The sequence below is a fragment of the Cuculus canorus genome, chromosome 2 (assembly GCF_017976375.1).
Source record: "Cuculus canorus isolate bCucCan1 chromosome 2, bCucCan1.pri, whole genome shotgun sequence".
NCBI classification, from domain to species: Eukaryota; Metazoa; Chordata; class Aves; order Cuculiformes; family Cuculidae; genus Cuculus; species Cuculus canorus.
The window spans coordinates 135,143,814-135,161,865 of NC_071402.1; the positions used below are offsets into that span (position 1 = coordinate 135,143,814).

The following is an 18,052-nucleotide window of genomic DNA, read 5'->3' on the forward strand; positions in this document are numbered from 1 at the left end:
CACAAACATCTAAAAATTATCCTGATTATCTGCTATGGACTGAAAGTAATTGCTTAGGCATCATGACACATTTCCCAGCAAGGTTAACAAGGGAAATACCCAGGGCTGACAGATTTTTGATGGAAAACATCTGTCTCTGAATACAGCTCCTTTCTGCATCTCACAGAAACGTTACAAAAGATCTATTCTTCCTCCTCCAACAACCCTTGCAGACAGAGTGTTCCTACTAGTATTTTATTACAAGCTTTCCTTCCCATATGCTAAAATATGATCTACATCTTAAAGAGGATTTTTGGATTTCCTTGCTGCCAGGGAACTTCTACAGACTTCCACATATGCAACAGGAAGGTAAAGTACTAATAGCCTGTTTAACATGCACGTAACAGACACCTAATGTTTCATTTAGCACAATTTTTGTCTGTGTCTGAATACTATTTTAATTAAAAGGCTATTTGTAGAATCTATAAAATATTGATTGCTGTGTACTGAAGACCTGCATACTGTGAGTCTTGAAAATGGATCTCATGTGAACCTGTCTGTGTCATTAGGCGGCATTGTGGAGCAATTCTGACAATTTTAAGACTCTTACAGCTCAAAGGGGCCCTTTTTTTGTTATCTAATCTGACTTCCTATGTACTGTAGGCTATAGAAATCCAAAAAGGAGTTTATGCCTCACTCCAAAACTGTGCTTCAATGAAAGCATATTTTTAGATACAGGTTTTGACTTCAAGGAAAATGAAAACAAACATATAATACTGCAAGTTCCAGATTTCCCTTTCTGATAACATAAACCAGATTGTGTTCCAGATCTTAACCTCTCTGTTAAATAATTTCGAACACTTAAACATAACTAAGATAAAAAACATGTTTAAATTGAGAGTAAGCAAAACGATGCATGTTCCTAGCACGGTGGTAAACCAGGCTAGCACTGAATGCATCATGACAGTGAATTCTTATTAAATGTCTCCCTATGGCAGCACCAGAGCAGAAAGAAATGTTTGCCTTTTATGAATGCTGATACTCTGATGCCCCCACACTCCAATTCCATTTAAACCACTTTTACTTTCGACTGACTTTTTCATCTCCAACATGTCCTTTCTGCTAACAACTTATTTTCTGCTGGCTGCATAGAAGGCTGCAGCATGTAAATTTTTTAATTTAAGTCCTCTAAGTGTGACTATATACAATTCCCACTGTTCACAGTGGCATCAGGCAGTGACTTTCTGCTTTCCACCCAGAGCTCTGAAGCTTCATACTAAAGAGCAGATGAAGCTGTGTGTATGCTTTTATCAATCACTGTTCAGTAACAGGGCTTGGACTGCACTACAAGAGGGAAAGGTGCATGTTAAACCCTCTTGAGTTCTGTGGTAATTCCAGACCTTTCTGTCTATATTACCACTCTTCAACAAAGATAGCGTCTGGAACAAGGTTAGGAATGCTTATGTATCCAGTTATAATAGGAGACCTGAAGAACTGGTTCCTTGGGTTGCAAATGACGAGCCAGTGGGAGACCACAGGTTCTAAAGCTCAGTAGCAGCCAGAACTACCTTCAGTCCCAGGCTCAAGTGACTGTCTGAGCCAGCCTTGGTGTCCAGGCCTCAGAAACACCTCAGGAAATGGCTTTTTCATGGAATGATGAGCAAAGGGCATATATTTGTGTGAACAGAGAAAGAAAAAATCTACTTCATCAGTTCTTCCTGTACATAAGAAGAAAGATTTGGTATGTACCTTTAAATTAACAAGATCAGTTAGTGAAATCTGACTGTCATAGATCGGTTCTTCCTAAATAGAGGTAATCTGTGAAACCAAGCAAAGTGAGTAGTCAGTGTTTTACAACATATATGTTTTTAAAATAATTTTAAAAGTTATTTCAAAGTGAAGAGATTAAGATATTACTTCCCATAATGGCAAAATCCAGAAGACTTCAAGAGTAGTTTTTCTTTTTTTTTTAACAAGAAATTAATTTTGTCAAAACTGACGTTTCAAAATATAAATGTATTTTTCATTTTGAAGTGCTTTGTTAAGTTTCTCACCCAGTCTTACTTTCTTCCTGAATATTTGAGAGTCCTCAAGCTGAATTAATCAGCTTTTGTGACCTTCTTGCCTACAAACTTGAGAACTGCCTTTGATTCAGAAGAGATGAGAGGATTTCCTCCCTCTGGACATTAGCAAGTGAAATCAAAACACCTTGAGTTAGACTTTTCCTTTCTTCCTGTGTAATTTCCAGATCCACAGTCTATTTTCATATGAAGTCCCTGTGGGTATCTATGAGCTAAGCAAATACACATTCAGAGCTGGCTTATTGTCAGTAATGAAGTAAAGGTCAGTCTTTATATGAAACTAGTGCTTGTGACTGCCAGAAAGAAAAAAGGCTTGTATGGTTTAGCATCAAAAGTAAGGGATGGCAAATAACTGGGTATGCTAGGAACAAACACACTTTCTTTCACTTGAATTAAAAATGCAGAACTTGTGAGAGCCAAGTCAGACTCTCTGTTTTGTCTCTGCAGTATGTAGTTCTGTTAAAGCACTGCGACCAAGACACTGATACCTTCTGGCCAGTTCAGCTCACAATAAATAAAATGCAGCTGATGGACTGGAGGAAGTAGCTGTCAGCATTTCTCAAGGAATTAAAGCTGACAGCATAGCAGGATAAAAATCAACACTGGCAAAAAGTAAAGACTTCGTCTACAGCATCCTTGTGGTAGAGAATCCTATAGTGACCTTTTATTGTTTTCATTAATGACCCTGACCCCGTTAGAAATGTGGGAAGAAAATTGCTGACGACACAAGGTGGGAGATACTGCGAATATAGGTAAATGTTAAAGTATCCTGCTGCAAGAGCAGGATGATCCAGAATGCAAAAATTATAAAAATTAAATGAAACGTAACAACGCTAAATGCAATGCCACAAATTTAAGGATAAAAAAAAGTTGGTTTAAGTGTAAGAAGCCTACTAGTTGGAAACAGCAAACAGAAAAAGATCAAGATACATGAGTTTATCACAACACAACTAACTGTCGTAAATGTGACGTGATATGAAAAAAGCAAACATAATAATAGGATCTACCTAGAGAGGGCTTTCTAGTAGAGCCAGAGAAATGATGGCATGTACAACTTCAAAAGCAGAAGGCTGGATGGGAAGAAAAGTCAGAGGAAATGTGAATATTGAAAAATACAAACTCACAATAAAGGGATCATATCTGCAAGGAGTATACAGTCAAAACTCACCGATGTAGACGGAACTCATTCTATTGAACTCAGTGGAGAACTGGTGTATCTCCAGACTCATGAATGTGGCATGGAAAGAGAAAACTTCTATCTCATGTATTTTAGCCAAAATCACCTTTTTGTGTTACCTTAATTCAAAGGCTGCACTATTCCAATAGGATGTATGAGCTCTTTGCTTAGTCTTTCTATTAGTCTAACTCAAAAAGTTTATGAAAACAATGTCCTGGAATGCACTATAATATTTATAATGGTTCCCGTTCTTTGTTTTAGCACTTGTAATTTGTCAAGCCATAGAAATGGGTAGAACAAAAGACCATTCATTCTTCCCCAGCACACTGACTGATTTTTATGTTTATTTTTGCCCTTTACATTGGCAGTTAAGTATGCAAAATAAAAGTAGGCAGGGAAACCTCTGATTTTTAGGAAATCCCTTTTAAAAATTGTAGTTCTGTTGAAGTCACCTCTTACCTTAGCTCTTTTACTTAAAATTTACCTGGCAATTTTCCATTTGTAAATATAGAAGTTGCTTGTCTGTGTGTGGGTTTTATATTCATGACCATTGCTGTATTTGCCAGGTAAACTGTTGCTAGGATGAATGAGAAAATAATTGGCAGTCTTAATTTCCTGTGTCAGAACAAAACAAAGTACATTCTTTTCACACAAAGAGCAATGGAGTTAGTTATGAAAGTGTAGAGAAATTCATAATCATTTTTCCATATTGCTATGCTCTGCTTGCCCTCTACAAAGATACAATGCAGAAAGTAAAAAATCAGAAAATCAGAAAGTTCATTATTCCATTCATGCTAATTAATAGTTACTAGTACTACTAAAAGTTTTAATTAATTTTTAAGTGACTAAGGCTAGAATGAGTTTTATCTAAATAACTAGTGTTTCAGTGTAAATTTGCTAAGTAGCAACTGTGGCTTCATTAAAAGGAAATATCAGAGTGAACATCACTGTAAAGTTTATTTCCCCTTTTTGCTACTTCAGCATGCAATCCCTCATTTTTAAGCTGTTGGTATATCCTTTTGAAAAATGAGTTAGGTGAAACATATCTTTTCTTATTTCCAACTTCTTGGACACTAGATGAGGTTTTTCATTGCAGTGAGCAATCTGAGTACTGCAGTTGTGAAACTGAGCACACTTAACTGCTACTGCACTTGATGGCTTTGACTACGGAGGTAGGTCTAGCCACATAGGAGAGGATGTTATACTCAGAACAGCCAGCTTTAGGCTGTAGCCTATGTGATATACGGACTGAGAAACTCTGAAATAAAGCTTGCTGCACTCTCAGCAAGCCAGTCTATTCTTATTCCTATAGGGTGTTAACATTTAGCCTTGAAATGTGTCTGAGTAGCTTACAGTTTAATCGCTCGAATTCGCACATTTAGTTCTGGAAGAATTGTTCATTGCAATTCTCTCTCTCTCTCTCTCTCTCCCTCAGGCTGTCAGTCCTGTCCCTCCCTTTAATGAATACACAATATTAATGCAGCTGCAACTTTCCCTGCTTTCACAAGACTTCAATAGATTATTTAAGTATTTTTGTGTGAATTTCCTTTTATAAGCAGTTCTAAACACTGTTTAGATATGGGTGAATACACAGTAAGTAATTTATTGTAGAATTTAATCTTCTGTACAAACAGGTGGGCTGCAATTGGTCGGCTGCAATTTTCTCGAACATTCACTTTCAAAACCAGTAGTGCAGTAGTTGAGATGAATATATATATTCTGGGCCTCGATTAGAAAGTCAAAATGCTGGTTTGTATCTAAGCTACAAGACATTCAAGCTTCTACTCTGTTCTGGAAGTATGCCAAGTTTCCAGTAGGAATGCAAATAGGTTTGAAGCTCATTTTCCTTGTATGTGTTCCCGCCAGACCTTGTCAAGTCAAATCCCTAAGTAAAATTGCAGACAGGTTATATTGGTAAACATTTTCAGAGAGAGTGCATAAAATTAGTCAGAGCACAACAGAAAGCGCAGTCACTAACCCACCCACTGGCATTTTTGCAGCTCCTCCTTTTACCCTTGTTGCTTTGATTAGTGACCAAACCATACACTGTGCAAAGATTTAGAAGTGTAAGGCTCTCACGTTCTTTTTTTTTTTATTTCCTGAACTGTTCTCTAATTTACAGCACTGAAAGTCCAAAGGAATTTCAAAAGTTTCAGCACATTATTTTCATATCCACATCTGTGTAATACACAAAAGCCAGAGATTCTTGTCTCTTTATGATAAAAGTTATGAGCTCCTATATAATGAAGGGAACCCAAAAAACATTGTTGCCATTAATTAATGACCTTGCTTAAAAATAACTTATTCTTGAAAATATCAATGTGCTTTGTCACTAAAGCAGAATATTTCAAATTGATTTTCTTTTAAGGAAACAGTATTCACTTCATAATGGATCTATTATTCAAGTTTTTTTCAGTCTGTGGATGTGTCTGTCCTAATAAGACATGTTTACAAGGATTCATACGCTAGGACCACTATCTCTTAGAAATTCACAGTGTACTGATTTTGTGTGAGACAGCCTATAAAGGAGCTGAAGAGCCTCATTTTAGATGATGGAATACCTGATTGCAAGAGTGGATCCTGTCTGTGTTTTTTAGCAGACTTTAGACATTCTTTACCACTTTGAAACAGGCTCTTTCTATATTGTATCTGTAGATATAGGTAGCTAGTAAAAAACCTTAATGTATATGAAAAAGAAGCACTTAGAATAAGCAAGATTTAAAACTGTATGCATTGTACTGTTGTGGTGCTCAGTGTGTCCCCAGCTCTTTTGTTAGCAGAAATATTTTTTAATAACTAGATGAATATGTGCAATCTAACAATTATATAACCTAAATGTAAAAAAAAAAAAAAAAACAACAAAAAACAACAGAGCTAATCTCTTTTCAGTTGTTCTTGAGATGAAACACTTGACATTTAATCAGCGTTCTTGCCATTCTGTGGAATGTTTCCATTCTTGCTCAAAGATCCCAGGTGAGAATGTAGAAAACTCAGCCTGTTGCCATGTATCTGTCTAATTCCCTGTGTATTTTGTCATGTCATTGTTTAAGGGCATGGACTTTTCCTGGCTCACTTACTGTGGTGTTTACAAGGAGGCTGCGTATAGCAAGAGCCCTCTCTTGGGGCAACATCTAAGCTGCTACAGAGATCTCTTTTCACTTTATCATTAAACAGTGCTTTGCCTACTTTCATGGCAAGAAATTTCACTAGCTATCTCTTTTGCAGTGTATTTATTCAATTTTTTGTGCTGCTTTTCTGAAACTTAACATAATTCATATTAGGCATCTTAAATAATTAATTTTATTCTTTTTCTTTCTTTAAAATATTCTTTTCCTGGGATTCTGATGTTGAATATATCGGTGTAGCTAAAAATCAGTACTTTAAATGTAGAGGGAAGGCAGAGGTGTTTTCAGGGTAAGTGACTGCTGCCATTTCTTACACTGAGTCCTCAGTCATCTTGTATCAATACAGATATACCACGGTAATGCTTTATAAGTTGAGGCTTTTGTATCTTTCCAAAAATATTATTTTGCTACAGACCCAATAATATCTTCCAGAGGACAGGGTGGGATTCATGTTGGCTGAGCTGAATACTGAGGAAATGGATTTTTGGCGATAAATGAGAATGAAATAGAGGCAGCATATAAACACATTCACAGGTGATATTGTAAGGATCAAATGAGATAGACTGGATTAGCAGAGATAGTAAAGGACAATAAACTCCTGAAAATGTGAAAGGAGCCATGAATTGTTGTTCTCTAACAAATCTGTTCTACAGCATCTAAATACAGTCCCAGAGAAATGCATCAGCAGTAGTCTAGGCTGGCTCTCTGGATTTGGTCCCAGCTTCCATGCTCCCTTCCAGCTCATCTTGCGGAGTCCCTGGGCTTTGGGACTCTGCCAAGGGCACTTCTCACCTCTTTAGTCTCCTTCATGCTGCAAACTAGAGATTGGCACATGGCCTTGCTCTGGGCTCATGTTTGCTGTCCTTGCTTGCTCTTCCCTTTCACTTCTAATATTGAGAAGCTACCTGTGAGACTGTGTCTAGTAAGCACTTAAATCTTCCCAGTCGATTCCATTTTCTGCCCAACAAAACCCCCTGAAACTAGGGGGATTATCCCCTGAAGCAGGGATTATCTCAGCGTTACATGGCACGGCCATGCAGTGCCAAAGCAATGTGTGGGGAGGTATATAGTCTGAACTGAAAACAATTAAGGAAGGTGATGAAAATAGGGATAAAGCTGGGAGAGCACATGGTGTATCTTGGCACAAAAGTAACTTCAGTAAGACAGAGCCACACAGCAATGCTGAAGAAAACAACCTCTACTATTTATGTAGTGGGGCAACGGGTGAGGATGGGACAGATGAGTGTAAAAGACAGGATTTCTTTTCATATTATTCAGCTGTAGGCCAACAGCTAATGCCAATTCATGTCCTTATCTCCTTGCAAGTTCCATCCAAACTTTGGACCATAAGTGGTGGAAGGCGAATGTGAACAACAATTAGTTTTATTTTCAGTCTTGAAATTATGACTAAGGAAAACAAGAAAGTTAGTCAGGATTATAGCTTAGCAAATAGGCATGCAAGTCTTGGAAAATGCTGTACTTTGCAGCTGTTGCACCGGAGGACAATGAGGGAAGGCACAAATATTTACATTTGGGCATTTTTCCCAGAAGTTTCTTCAAAAAATCCTGCAGCTGAATGAAAGGATGACTTCCAAGAGTATGGAGATATTCAGCAACTTGACATCACATTCTTGGCACTAAGGTGCAGACAGCACTTTCAGCTGTGGAAAAGCTCAGTTTCCCTTAAACCTCATTTGCTGAAGATCTTGTAATTGTTCCCTTGCCATTATCGGCTGGGACTTCAACAATTAACATACTAGTGAGAGTCCTGGAAAGGGCTACCTCTCTGTTCAGCTCCCAGTCAAACATTACAGCCAAGTTACTACCTGCAGGTCTGTGTTTTGATTGTTTTAAGGTGCGCTGAAGGCCAAAGCCTGCTTTAATTATTTATATAGTTATTTATTTATTTTAAACAAGATCAATAAGAGATCCTTGCTAGGCTAGGTGGCTCTGACAAGTGGGCTAATACAGGCAACTTTGCCTTAGGCCACAGGTCAGAAATGAAACTGAACTACACCAAACGTCACCCGGTGGCCTGGTTATGACAGGAAGATATGGAATGGAAAGTTGGGGTTTTATTCATACAGACTATAATATGCTTTTCCTTTCTCTGAGCAGTTCTTTTGCTCGGCTTTTATATCATAAAGGGCTGTGACCCAACAAGAGCGTTGTGACAAAACAAAACATTCAAGAAGAAATTAATGTTTGAAGTTCACGCACTTTAGTTCTTGATTTAGAAGCTGAAGGTTCTAGAAGAGCTAGGAGCAATGGAATAGGGAGAAAGCTATGGAATAAAAATGAATTGTAATTCCACAAATGAAAAACTAAATTTAAAGTCTCCATTTCTACTTCAAATTGAATCATATGGTGATAAATCTTGTTCATAAGAGTCTTAAGAGTAAAAATAAAAATTTTCCACTGCTGAATAAAGCATCTTGTTATCAGTTGTCATTACAGCCTCCTGAACAAAACACTAAGAAAACTTTTATGTTTGAGACCTACATTAGTGTGCTACCCACTCTAGTGAGACGTACAGGGAGAGCTACACTAGTGTGTTACTGGTATTAACGAAGAAAAAGAAGTGTATATTTATTATGTTTGTTGCTTTCTCCTCCCCAGCCATTCTGTCCACAATTGCAATGCACATCTCCAGAATTTAGGTTCCTCTGAAGCAGCCAGGCGTTGTCTCCCCTCATTCGGCTGCTGTTGACATCTATGAGGGCCATTTCCAAACTGCTGGCAAAGTGTATGTGAACTAAGAATATGAAACTTTTGTCAGATGACGCTTTTCCAGGTCAGCTGAGTATTCTAGTATATCACTAAGACCAACTAGCCTGTAGCATCACCCATAGAAAAGGAAATCTGAACACACTCCCTGAAACTCAGCTCTGCAATGCACTGGGGGCTTGAAAAGTTAAGTCCTAAAAGGCAAAACCAGTAAGCACCATGGTTCAAGGTCTGGACAGTGAAGTCAAGGACCAAACAGTGCAGCAAGAAGCTGCTGCCTCCTGCACATGTACTGCAAGAAGGCAGCTGAATAATGCAAGAGGCAGCAGAAGGTTTGCCATTTATGGGGTTTGCTCCTATGCCAGGGGTGACGGGAGCCACGTGGGGAAGGATTTGAATAGCCCTAGAACAACAGTTCCTGTGGATTCAGGGTGACGTATTGCATGCATCACATGCACCTGACCCTTGGTCTGCATTTGGCAGTCTGTAGCAGGCAGAGCAGCACCACCATCCATAGACTTGACATCTGCCATCCTGGGCACTTTTTAACTGTTTTAAACTGTTTTAAAAACAATTTCCCTAAAGAATTTTCCAGTAGTTTATACTGCGACTGCTAAAAAGAACTGTGGTACAACACCTTTCCTATGTTGTTGATTTTTGTAGAATGTTTATTTTCTGTTTGCAGTAAAGGTATGCCTCTCTGTTGTGCTGAACTGCATGGCATCCTCTAAATGAGCTGTCAGCTTGAGTGTTGCAAGCATTGAAGTCAACTTAGCTGTGTGTGTTATCCAAACAATAAGCACAACCTCATACTCTTTGTAGTACTTAAGATGTCTCATTTTAAAGCAGATTAGGCACCTCTACACTGTTACGCCAAATGGACAATATGGCAGTACTAAAAAAGATTTGGAAAGCCTCAAATAATTTTATCTATGAAATACAGACACTTCTTATGGTTGTCTCTCTTCAGCGGTGACAAGGACCCTTAGCTAATGCTGTATCATTAAATATACAGATAGCAGGGTAGCTATTTTGTCCTTCAGAATAATAATGTTACTCAGTGCTGCTCCATAGAAGCTAAGCTGGCTGTGAACTCACTGTGCTGTGATGATAGCTGGTTGCATGTGGGAGGCTGGAACATTGAAAGCTGTAAGGCAGAAATACTAATTGATAACGTAAACAGGAACTGCACTCAGCTCTTCTGAAAATGAAATTAATTAAAGCTGTGAGAATTTTGGGAGAAGATTAGAATTCTTTGTAACCATTTTTTTTTGTTATAAAAATAGATTTAGCTCACTGACATTTCGTAGAATTATAAAATAGTTTGAGTTGGAAGAGACCTTTAAAGGTCACTTACTCCAACCCCCTGCAGTGAGCAGGGACATCTTCAATTTGACTGGGTTGCTCAGAGCCCTGTCCAACCTGACCTTGAATGCTTCCAGGGATGGGGTATCTACCACCTCTCTGGGCAACCTGTGCTGTTGTTTCACCACCTTCATTGTAAAAAATTTCTTTCTTATATCTAGTCTGAATCTCCTCTCTTTTAGTTTAAATCCATTTTCCTTTGTCCTATTGCAACTGGCCCTGCTAGAAAGTTATTCTCTATCTTTCTCATAGACCCTTTTTCAATACTGAAAGGCAGCAAGAAGGTCTTCCCAGTGCCTTCTCTTCTCCAGACTGAACAGCCCCAACTCTCCCAGCCTTTCTTCACAGGATAGGTGGTCCAAGCCCCTGATCTTTTTGTGGCCATCCTTCAACAGGTCCATGTCTTTCCTGTGGTGAGGGTTCCTGAGCTGGACACAGTACTCTAGGTGGGGTGTCACTGGAGCAGAGTAGAGAGAGAGAGTCTCCTCCATCAACCTGCCTTCCACGCTTCTTTTGATGCAGCCCAGGATACAATTGGCCTTCTGGGCTGCAAGTGCACATTATAAGCTCATGCCCAGCTTCAATTTACATTTTAATGTAGCATTTAATAATGGCTTTCAATTTGCTTTATAAATGTTTCTCATTTCTAGGATGAGGTTTGTGATAGAAGCCAGATACATACACTTGGAAACAGGAAGGATGTTGAGGCTTCTCTGCCCATGACATACATTGTAGTCCAAAAGACCAGTTTGAAATGGGGCCAATTTACAAAGAGGGCACCCACCACGGCTGTCTTGGATAGGCTTGCTCCAGTTCTTGTAATTTCTGAAAGATCTGACTTGAAATACAATCTGAAGAGAGTTTGGATTTGTGTGTTTTAAATCTGGACATTTTCATTAAAATGGATTTCTTATTCAGACACTCTATAAGAAATTTGATATATGTAGAGATATAGAGAGATAGATATATATGTATTTTTTTTAAGATTCTCTGACTTTGCCCTGCCATCAAAGTTTCAGAAGTGTGTATGACTGTGTAATATCATCAGAAAGTCCCTTCAGGATCTCAGGTTCATTTCAGGAGATTAGATCAGTTCCCTAGCCCTTATCTTTTATATGAGACTGTATTTATTTTCAACAAAAGCATTCCCAAGAACTGTTTCTTCACAACAGCTTTTTTGTTTGTTTGGTTTTGCACTTTTATTCCTTCTGGTGTCTGACCTCGTGCAGGCTATCTCCAAAAAAACCCAAAACTAAAACCCTCAGATTTATTGTTAAGATCTGGTAATCAGAGATGGCAGATGACAAATTTAATTGTGTTGCAGTATTACTAGAGTGGTTTTCTGTGTGACAGATTGGACGTAGTGAAGCACACAAAGGCAGAAGGATGCTAAGCAAAATGAGATGAAGTATTTTATTGTTCAGCACACCTGAGAGCTAATCTTACCCCACTGAATTTAATAGAATTGTTGCTACGGACTAACAGATGTGTAGAGTCTGTCCCGATGTAAAGAAAAGGAAGTAAACATTATTGTTCCTAAGAGCACTTGAGACCCTTACAGAACTTTGTCAATCCATGCTGGCGATCACACAGACCCAGTCTTAATACACCAAAATGCATTGATTTTTTTTTTCCTTTTAAGTCTAAAAGAGATTAAGAGATGCATTAACATTTTCCTTAAGGGGAAAATAAAGCATAATCAAGTGGCAGCAGATTAACAGGACTCAGAAGACAGCTAGCTTTACAGGCATATCAGTTTGTTGAAAGAGTCTGGTCATCATGATGACAGTGACTTCTCCTGGCAAAAGCTTTACTTTTACTTTCTATTGCCCTTCTTAGACAATCATGCATCAAAGAAAACCTAGCATTTTTAACACTGTTTGTAGATGTAATTTATACCTGAAGTCTTTTCCATTCCCATTCTCTGTAAGGAAGGATGTGTATTCCCTTTCTCTCCTTGCAGTAGAGCCACACGCTTAATCAGCAGCAGAGCTCGCAATCCAAACGTATCTCACTGCTGGAGAGCCAGCCAGTCCCACTGATGTCTGCCAGACTGTTCACTTTGCTATGCTGACAACAAGCCTACAAACATGTTGCCCACTCTCCCCAACAGACAGGGCAAGGAGTATGTGTAAATGATATTTATTTTCACCTCAGATATGACCATATGTCATCTACAAGAGCAACCTGTGATGCAGGAAGAAAAAGTGAGGATTTTCATTCAGGTTGTTGCAGAAAATGAATTGTAAGGGAGTACTAAATCATGGCTCCTGAAAAGATACATGCCTATATTGATTAATGTATAGCTACATATCTGTCCATAACTCAGCATTTACCTAGCCATTCAGCAAAGAACCCCTGCTGCCACAGGAGGCTGTTACTCTTCATAGCTCTCAGGACTGTATCAAGCACTTCTATAATCACATTTGCACTCATTGTTTGGAAGAAATGAACTATTTATTCTTGAAAAGGAGAAATACGTTGAGGCATGTACAGTGAAAATTGAAGTTACATAATCTGTTACGATGTAGAAGTGAGACTGTTTTCAGGCACCAGTGAAACATGACCAGAAAATATGCAGCAAACATCCTGATAAGACTGTCACAGTCAGGTATGCAGAAGCTGAAGAGAGAGGATAGACCACATTTACTTCTGTTTTATTTTTACTGCAGCCAGGTAAAACCCAGAATCTTAATATTTTGTAGCCCTCACTGTCCCACGAAGATCCTTTGGACTACCTAAAAAATGTATTTTATCTGACTTAATTACCCTATTTATACCCAAAGTCCCCTTTCCTAATGACTTCATTTCCTATGTTGGTAGTATGATCCTCTTATTAACAAGGTTTTAGTACTTGGCATGGACTTGAAACATGGTAAACCAATCTTGCAAATAAAGGGCCATTGTACAGTTACTAAAGGTCTTCTATTAAAAATATTTAAATAACTAGGAAGAGTAAAAAAGATATTTGGAACTATTCTCCACCTTCAATTGAAAATAAAACATATTTTTTATTATTGCATCTATGAAAAGAGAGCCCTTCTTAGAAGCAGGAAAAACTCCTTGTCTAGTTTATAGTGAGCAAGCAATGTGTCATTTTTTAACTTAAATACATATTTTGAATTATTATCCTTGCCTGTTGTTTTCTCTAGGCTTAATTCCACCCCTACTCACCCCCTTTATTTAATTCCTTAATTATTTAGATATTTCTATCATTGAGTGAATAAGGAAGGGAAGTTTTCTAAGATAAATGGGTACTTGATTGGAATCACAGATGCAAAACAAATGACCTTTTTTGCAGTTAACAGAACTTGGGTATTTCCAGAACACTGAGGGTTTAGCATCCTCCTCAAAGTTTACCAAACTAATGGAGATAGTTGTGATCTCTTCAGACAATATCTGCAATGGATATAGAAGTTTAATGATGTTCATAAAATTACATGAAGAACAAGGATGAAAAATCTGATGACTATGCAGCAATTTTTTGTAAAGGGTTTCAGCTGGTCCTAGAATTGCCTTATCATACTTTTTCTTCATGCTTCTTAAAGAAATAAATTAAGTTGATTTATTAAAGAATAAAATCTTTCCATGGAAAGACGCATGCCAGTTTTGGTTATTTAAATATTCAGAATATTCCTTTTTTTCATAACTAACACAAGAAATTTTAAGAAACTGAGAGGGGAGACAATCTACCTCTCCCTCACACCCTAGTTTTAGGAGGAGGGAGAAAAGCTTTCCTAGGGACACTGATTTTGCTTAGCGCACAGTTAAAGACTGTTCATTTAAAGGAAAAAATGAAAACATCATCAAAGCACAATCGAGCTTATGTAATGTATGGTTATCAATTGTGATATCTGAGCAAAATAAAACTCAATATAAGAGCTTGATGATACACTTAAAAAAATTTAATATTAAAAAAATTTTCATAATTTACTTTTGTTAGAAATCTCTTTTATTTAAATGACCAATGAACCATATTGTCCTTCACACCATGATTAATGTTTGGTGTTATCTCAAAAGGATGAATGATTGATGGACTCCTTAGACGTCTCTATAAATCTCTCACCTATTGAAACATTTTTGGGTCTGTTTCCTTCTGCCAGTCTTGGGACCTCAGAGGAAGTCGAAGAGAAATAGATCACTGAGAAAGGAAGCAGAATTCTCAGTAACAGAAATTCCCTACGGAGAACTCAGGGCAGAGTCTGTAGCCTTGCTGCTTGCCTCACAGACAGCTTGATAGACATAAAAGTGATAAAACTCTCTTGAAGGATGGCTGTAGTCAGCCACCCACAGATAAAAGAGTACAAAAACTACCCAAAAATAAACCCAAAGCTGTGTATGTAGGTGGGTCCTTGACACACCATCTTAATACTTTATGTATCTTTGTATGAAAAATAGGCTTACTTCTTGCGTTTTAACTAAGAACGAAGGAAAGTATAATTTTTTTCTCAAGATATTAAGAGTAAGGTCTAATTAATTATTAGCTATGAATATTTTATACGTTCATTTTTGATCCTTTTCCCACTGATGGGTAGATCCATTTTTTTCCCAACCTGTAACAGGTCTGTGAATGGTATATGCAGGCAATTTACATCACTGTGTGGCTCTTGAACCTCACCAACCTATTATGTCTATGAGCATGGTACAGATATTCCTCAGACATAAGTGTAAAATGTAATAAGCTGAAGGATAGCTATTGCCTAAGTAGGATTATAAAGGATTCCTTGTAGTCTGTTTATGACTTACCAAATGAAAATATAAAATTCATCAAATCTCTAGGATAGGTTTTCTTTTTTAAAATCTGAATGTTCATGCACATCTACACATAAATCACTTGTTCTATGAATACTATAAAAGCACAGTGAGCTTACAGCAAGGCTACCGTCAAATTTCTCTCAGTTCTGTCTAATCTGCTCTAGAGAACAACAATAAAAAATATCACTGGGCTCAAGAAAAAACAGAGAGTAACATTTCTTCACGCTGAGAAACCCCGATGTTCACATAGGAGATGTATAGGGCTTTCCTAAGGATAAAGGAACTCTTTACAAGACAATCTGAGAATTCTATAAGGAATTTATCACTGAATTTTTCACCCATTGACTAAAATTTACTTAGCAACAAAAGACCAAAAAATGCTACACAATGAATCATCACGCAGAAGCAACAGTTAATGATGACAAACTGCAAATAGCTCTAGGAACCTTCTTTAAGGAGAGGCTGGAACATCACAGGGAAAAAAAAAATAACTGGTTGATTTATTCTTTATATAAAGTAACACCTATGGGCTGTAAAATCATGGCTCCACTCTGTTCAGCAAGTAGTAAAGACTACCATGTCTGCCCTAGTTCTTTGTATTAGTGAGATCTTATAAGGGCTATGATGCTGTCAATAAATCTGGCTTGTGTAACCCCAGGTGTGTTACTGGAAAGGACACCTGTTAAGAAGATCCTTTCCTCCCTCTCAAGCTAGTACCATTGTGAGCATACTCTCCCCCTGTCAGAACAGCACAGCATCTTCCCATGGACTCATCTGCACAGAAGGAAGTATATAAAGAGAAGCTATCTGCCGCACACTGTTTAACTTAAGCTGGGCAGGGACTTGTCAGATGCACTGGAAAAAGGATGCCTCGCTGTAGAATCGTAGAATCATAGACTCATAGAATTGTTCAAGTTGGAAGGGACCTTAAAGATCATCCAGTTCCAACCCCCCTGCCATGGACAGGGACACCTCCCACCAGGCCAGGCTGCCCAAGGCCTCATCCAACCCGGCCTTGAACACCTCCAGGGATGGGGCAGCCACGATTTCCCTGGGCAACCTGTGCCAGGGCCTCACCACCCTCATCATGAAGAATTTCTTCCTAATGTCTAACCTAAATCTTCCCCTTTCCAATTTAAAATCACTCCCCTCACCATGTCACTATATGCCCTTCTAAAAAGTTCCTTCCCAGCTTTCTTGTAGGGAGCCCTTCAGGTACTGAAAGGCTGCTACAAGGTCTTCTTGGACCCTTCTCTTCTCCAGGACGAACAACCCCAACTCCCTCAGCCTGTTCCCATAGAAGAGGTTCTCCAGCCCTCTGATCATCTTCATGGCCCTCGTTTGGACCTGTTCCATCAGTTCCATAGCCTTCTTATGTTGGGGATTCCAGAATTGGAAACAGTACTTCAGGTGGAATCTTGTGAGAGCAGAGCAGAGTAGAGGTGGAAAATCACCTCCCTTTACCTGCAGGCCACGCTTCTCTTGATGCAGCCCATGATACAGCTGGCCTTCTGGGCTGTGAACACACCTTGCCAGCCCATTTCGATCTTCTCATCCACCAGCACCCTCAAGTTCTTCTCTATAGGGCTGGTCTCAATCACATCATCCCCCAGCCTGTATTGAAACTGTGGATTGCCCTGACCCAGGTGTAAGACCTTGCACTTGGCCTTGGTGAACCTCATGATGTTCACACAGGCCCACTTCTCCAGGTCGTCCAGGTCCCTCTGGATGACATCCCATCCTTCTGGCGTGACAACTGAGACACTCAGCTTGGTGTCATCTGCAAACTTGCTGAGGGTGCTCTCAATCTCGCTGTCTAGACCATCAATGAAAATACTAAACAGCACTGGACACATACGGACCACTGAGGGACACCACTAGTCATGGATCTCCATCTGGATACTTGACTCAGTCCAGTGATCACATATGTCAAAGGCGCTTTCTGCCACTGCACCATGGGCCAGGGTAGCAGTCTAGTCTTACCACCCATTGGCTTTCTACGGCCCCACAGATTGCCCTGGTCAGGTGCATAGCACAACCATCCCCGTTCTTTTTGCCTAGCAGACAGCGTGCACAGAGGTGCTTCCCTCCCTCATTTGGCTGCTACTGTTCTCTCCTCTTCAGCTTCTTCTTTTGCAGTCATGATGACAGAGTTCAGTAATAAGTATCAGATATCAATAACGCCTTAGGTATTATCTGTATTTACATTACCTACAATATTTGTAAATCACCCATTATAGGTATGAATAAACACCCTAAAGAACATGCATAAGGCATGTGTCCTCACTACATCAGTAATTTGCCATTAAAAAGTCAACATAATAAAATGCATAAAATATACAAACATCCTCATGTGAGTTACATCCCTTCTGGATTCTGCCACTGCAGGGAACTGTAGAGTTGTGGACTAAGCTGGGTATTTGTGACTGAGCTCTGAACAGACAGCAAAAGCCCATTATCTCTGATCCTATGGCAGAGAAAAAAACCCAGAGCATTGTGTTAATGAAGAATTGTTCTCAAATTGAAAGATAAATACTGATTCACAAAATCTCACCTAAGAGGCTGTTTTAGCTTCCTCTGAACAGAAGCCTCTCAGCCCAAATGGAAACAAACAGGAAGGGTGTTGAGAAATATAATATTAACTAACCTGAAGAAGGCACTATGGATCTGCTGCTTTTTATTGTTTGAGGAAATATATGGCTTTCAGGATTCTTGCAGTAATACATAAAGTCACTGACCTGCAAGACTTAACTATTGTGCCTGAAGCTATCCATGCAGAAGTGAGGGAATGAGAAGCAGACAGCTAAAGAACTGCAGTCATACCCAAAGCAAAAAGAGGCATT

The 18,052-nt window shown here is 38.8% G+C and overlaps 1 protein-coding gene across 1 annotated transcript in view; it reads left to right on the plus strand.

The window, feature by feature from the left end:
• Window positions 1–235: 235 nt before the first annotated feature.
• BET1 (Bet1 golgi vesicular membrane trafficking protein) overlaps window positions 236–18,052 on the plus strand; it is a 62,015-nt gene continuing 44,198 nt past the window's right edge. Inside the window, exon 1 of the mRNA XM_054059892.1 lies at window positions 236–348. Within this exon, the coding sequence (XP_053915867.1) occupies window positions 258–348 (91 nt within the window). The 5' untranslated portion in view covers window positions 236–257. The remainder of the gene's footprint in view (window positions 349–18,052) is intronic.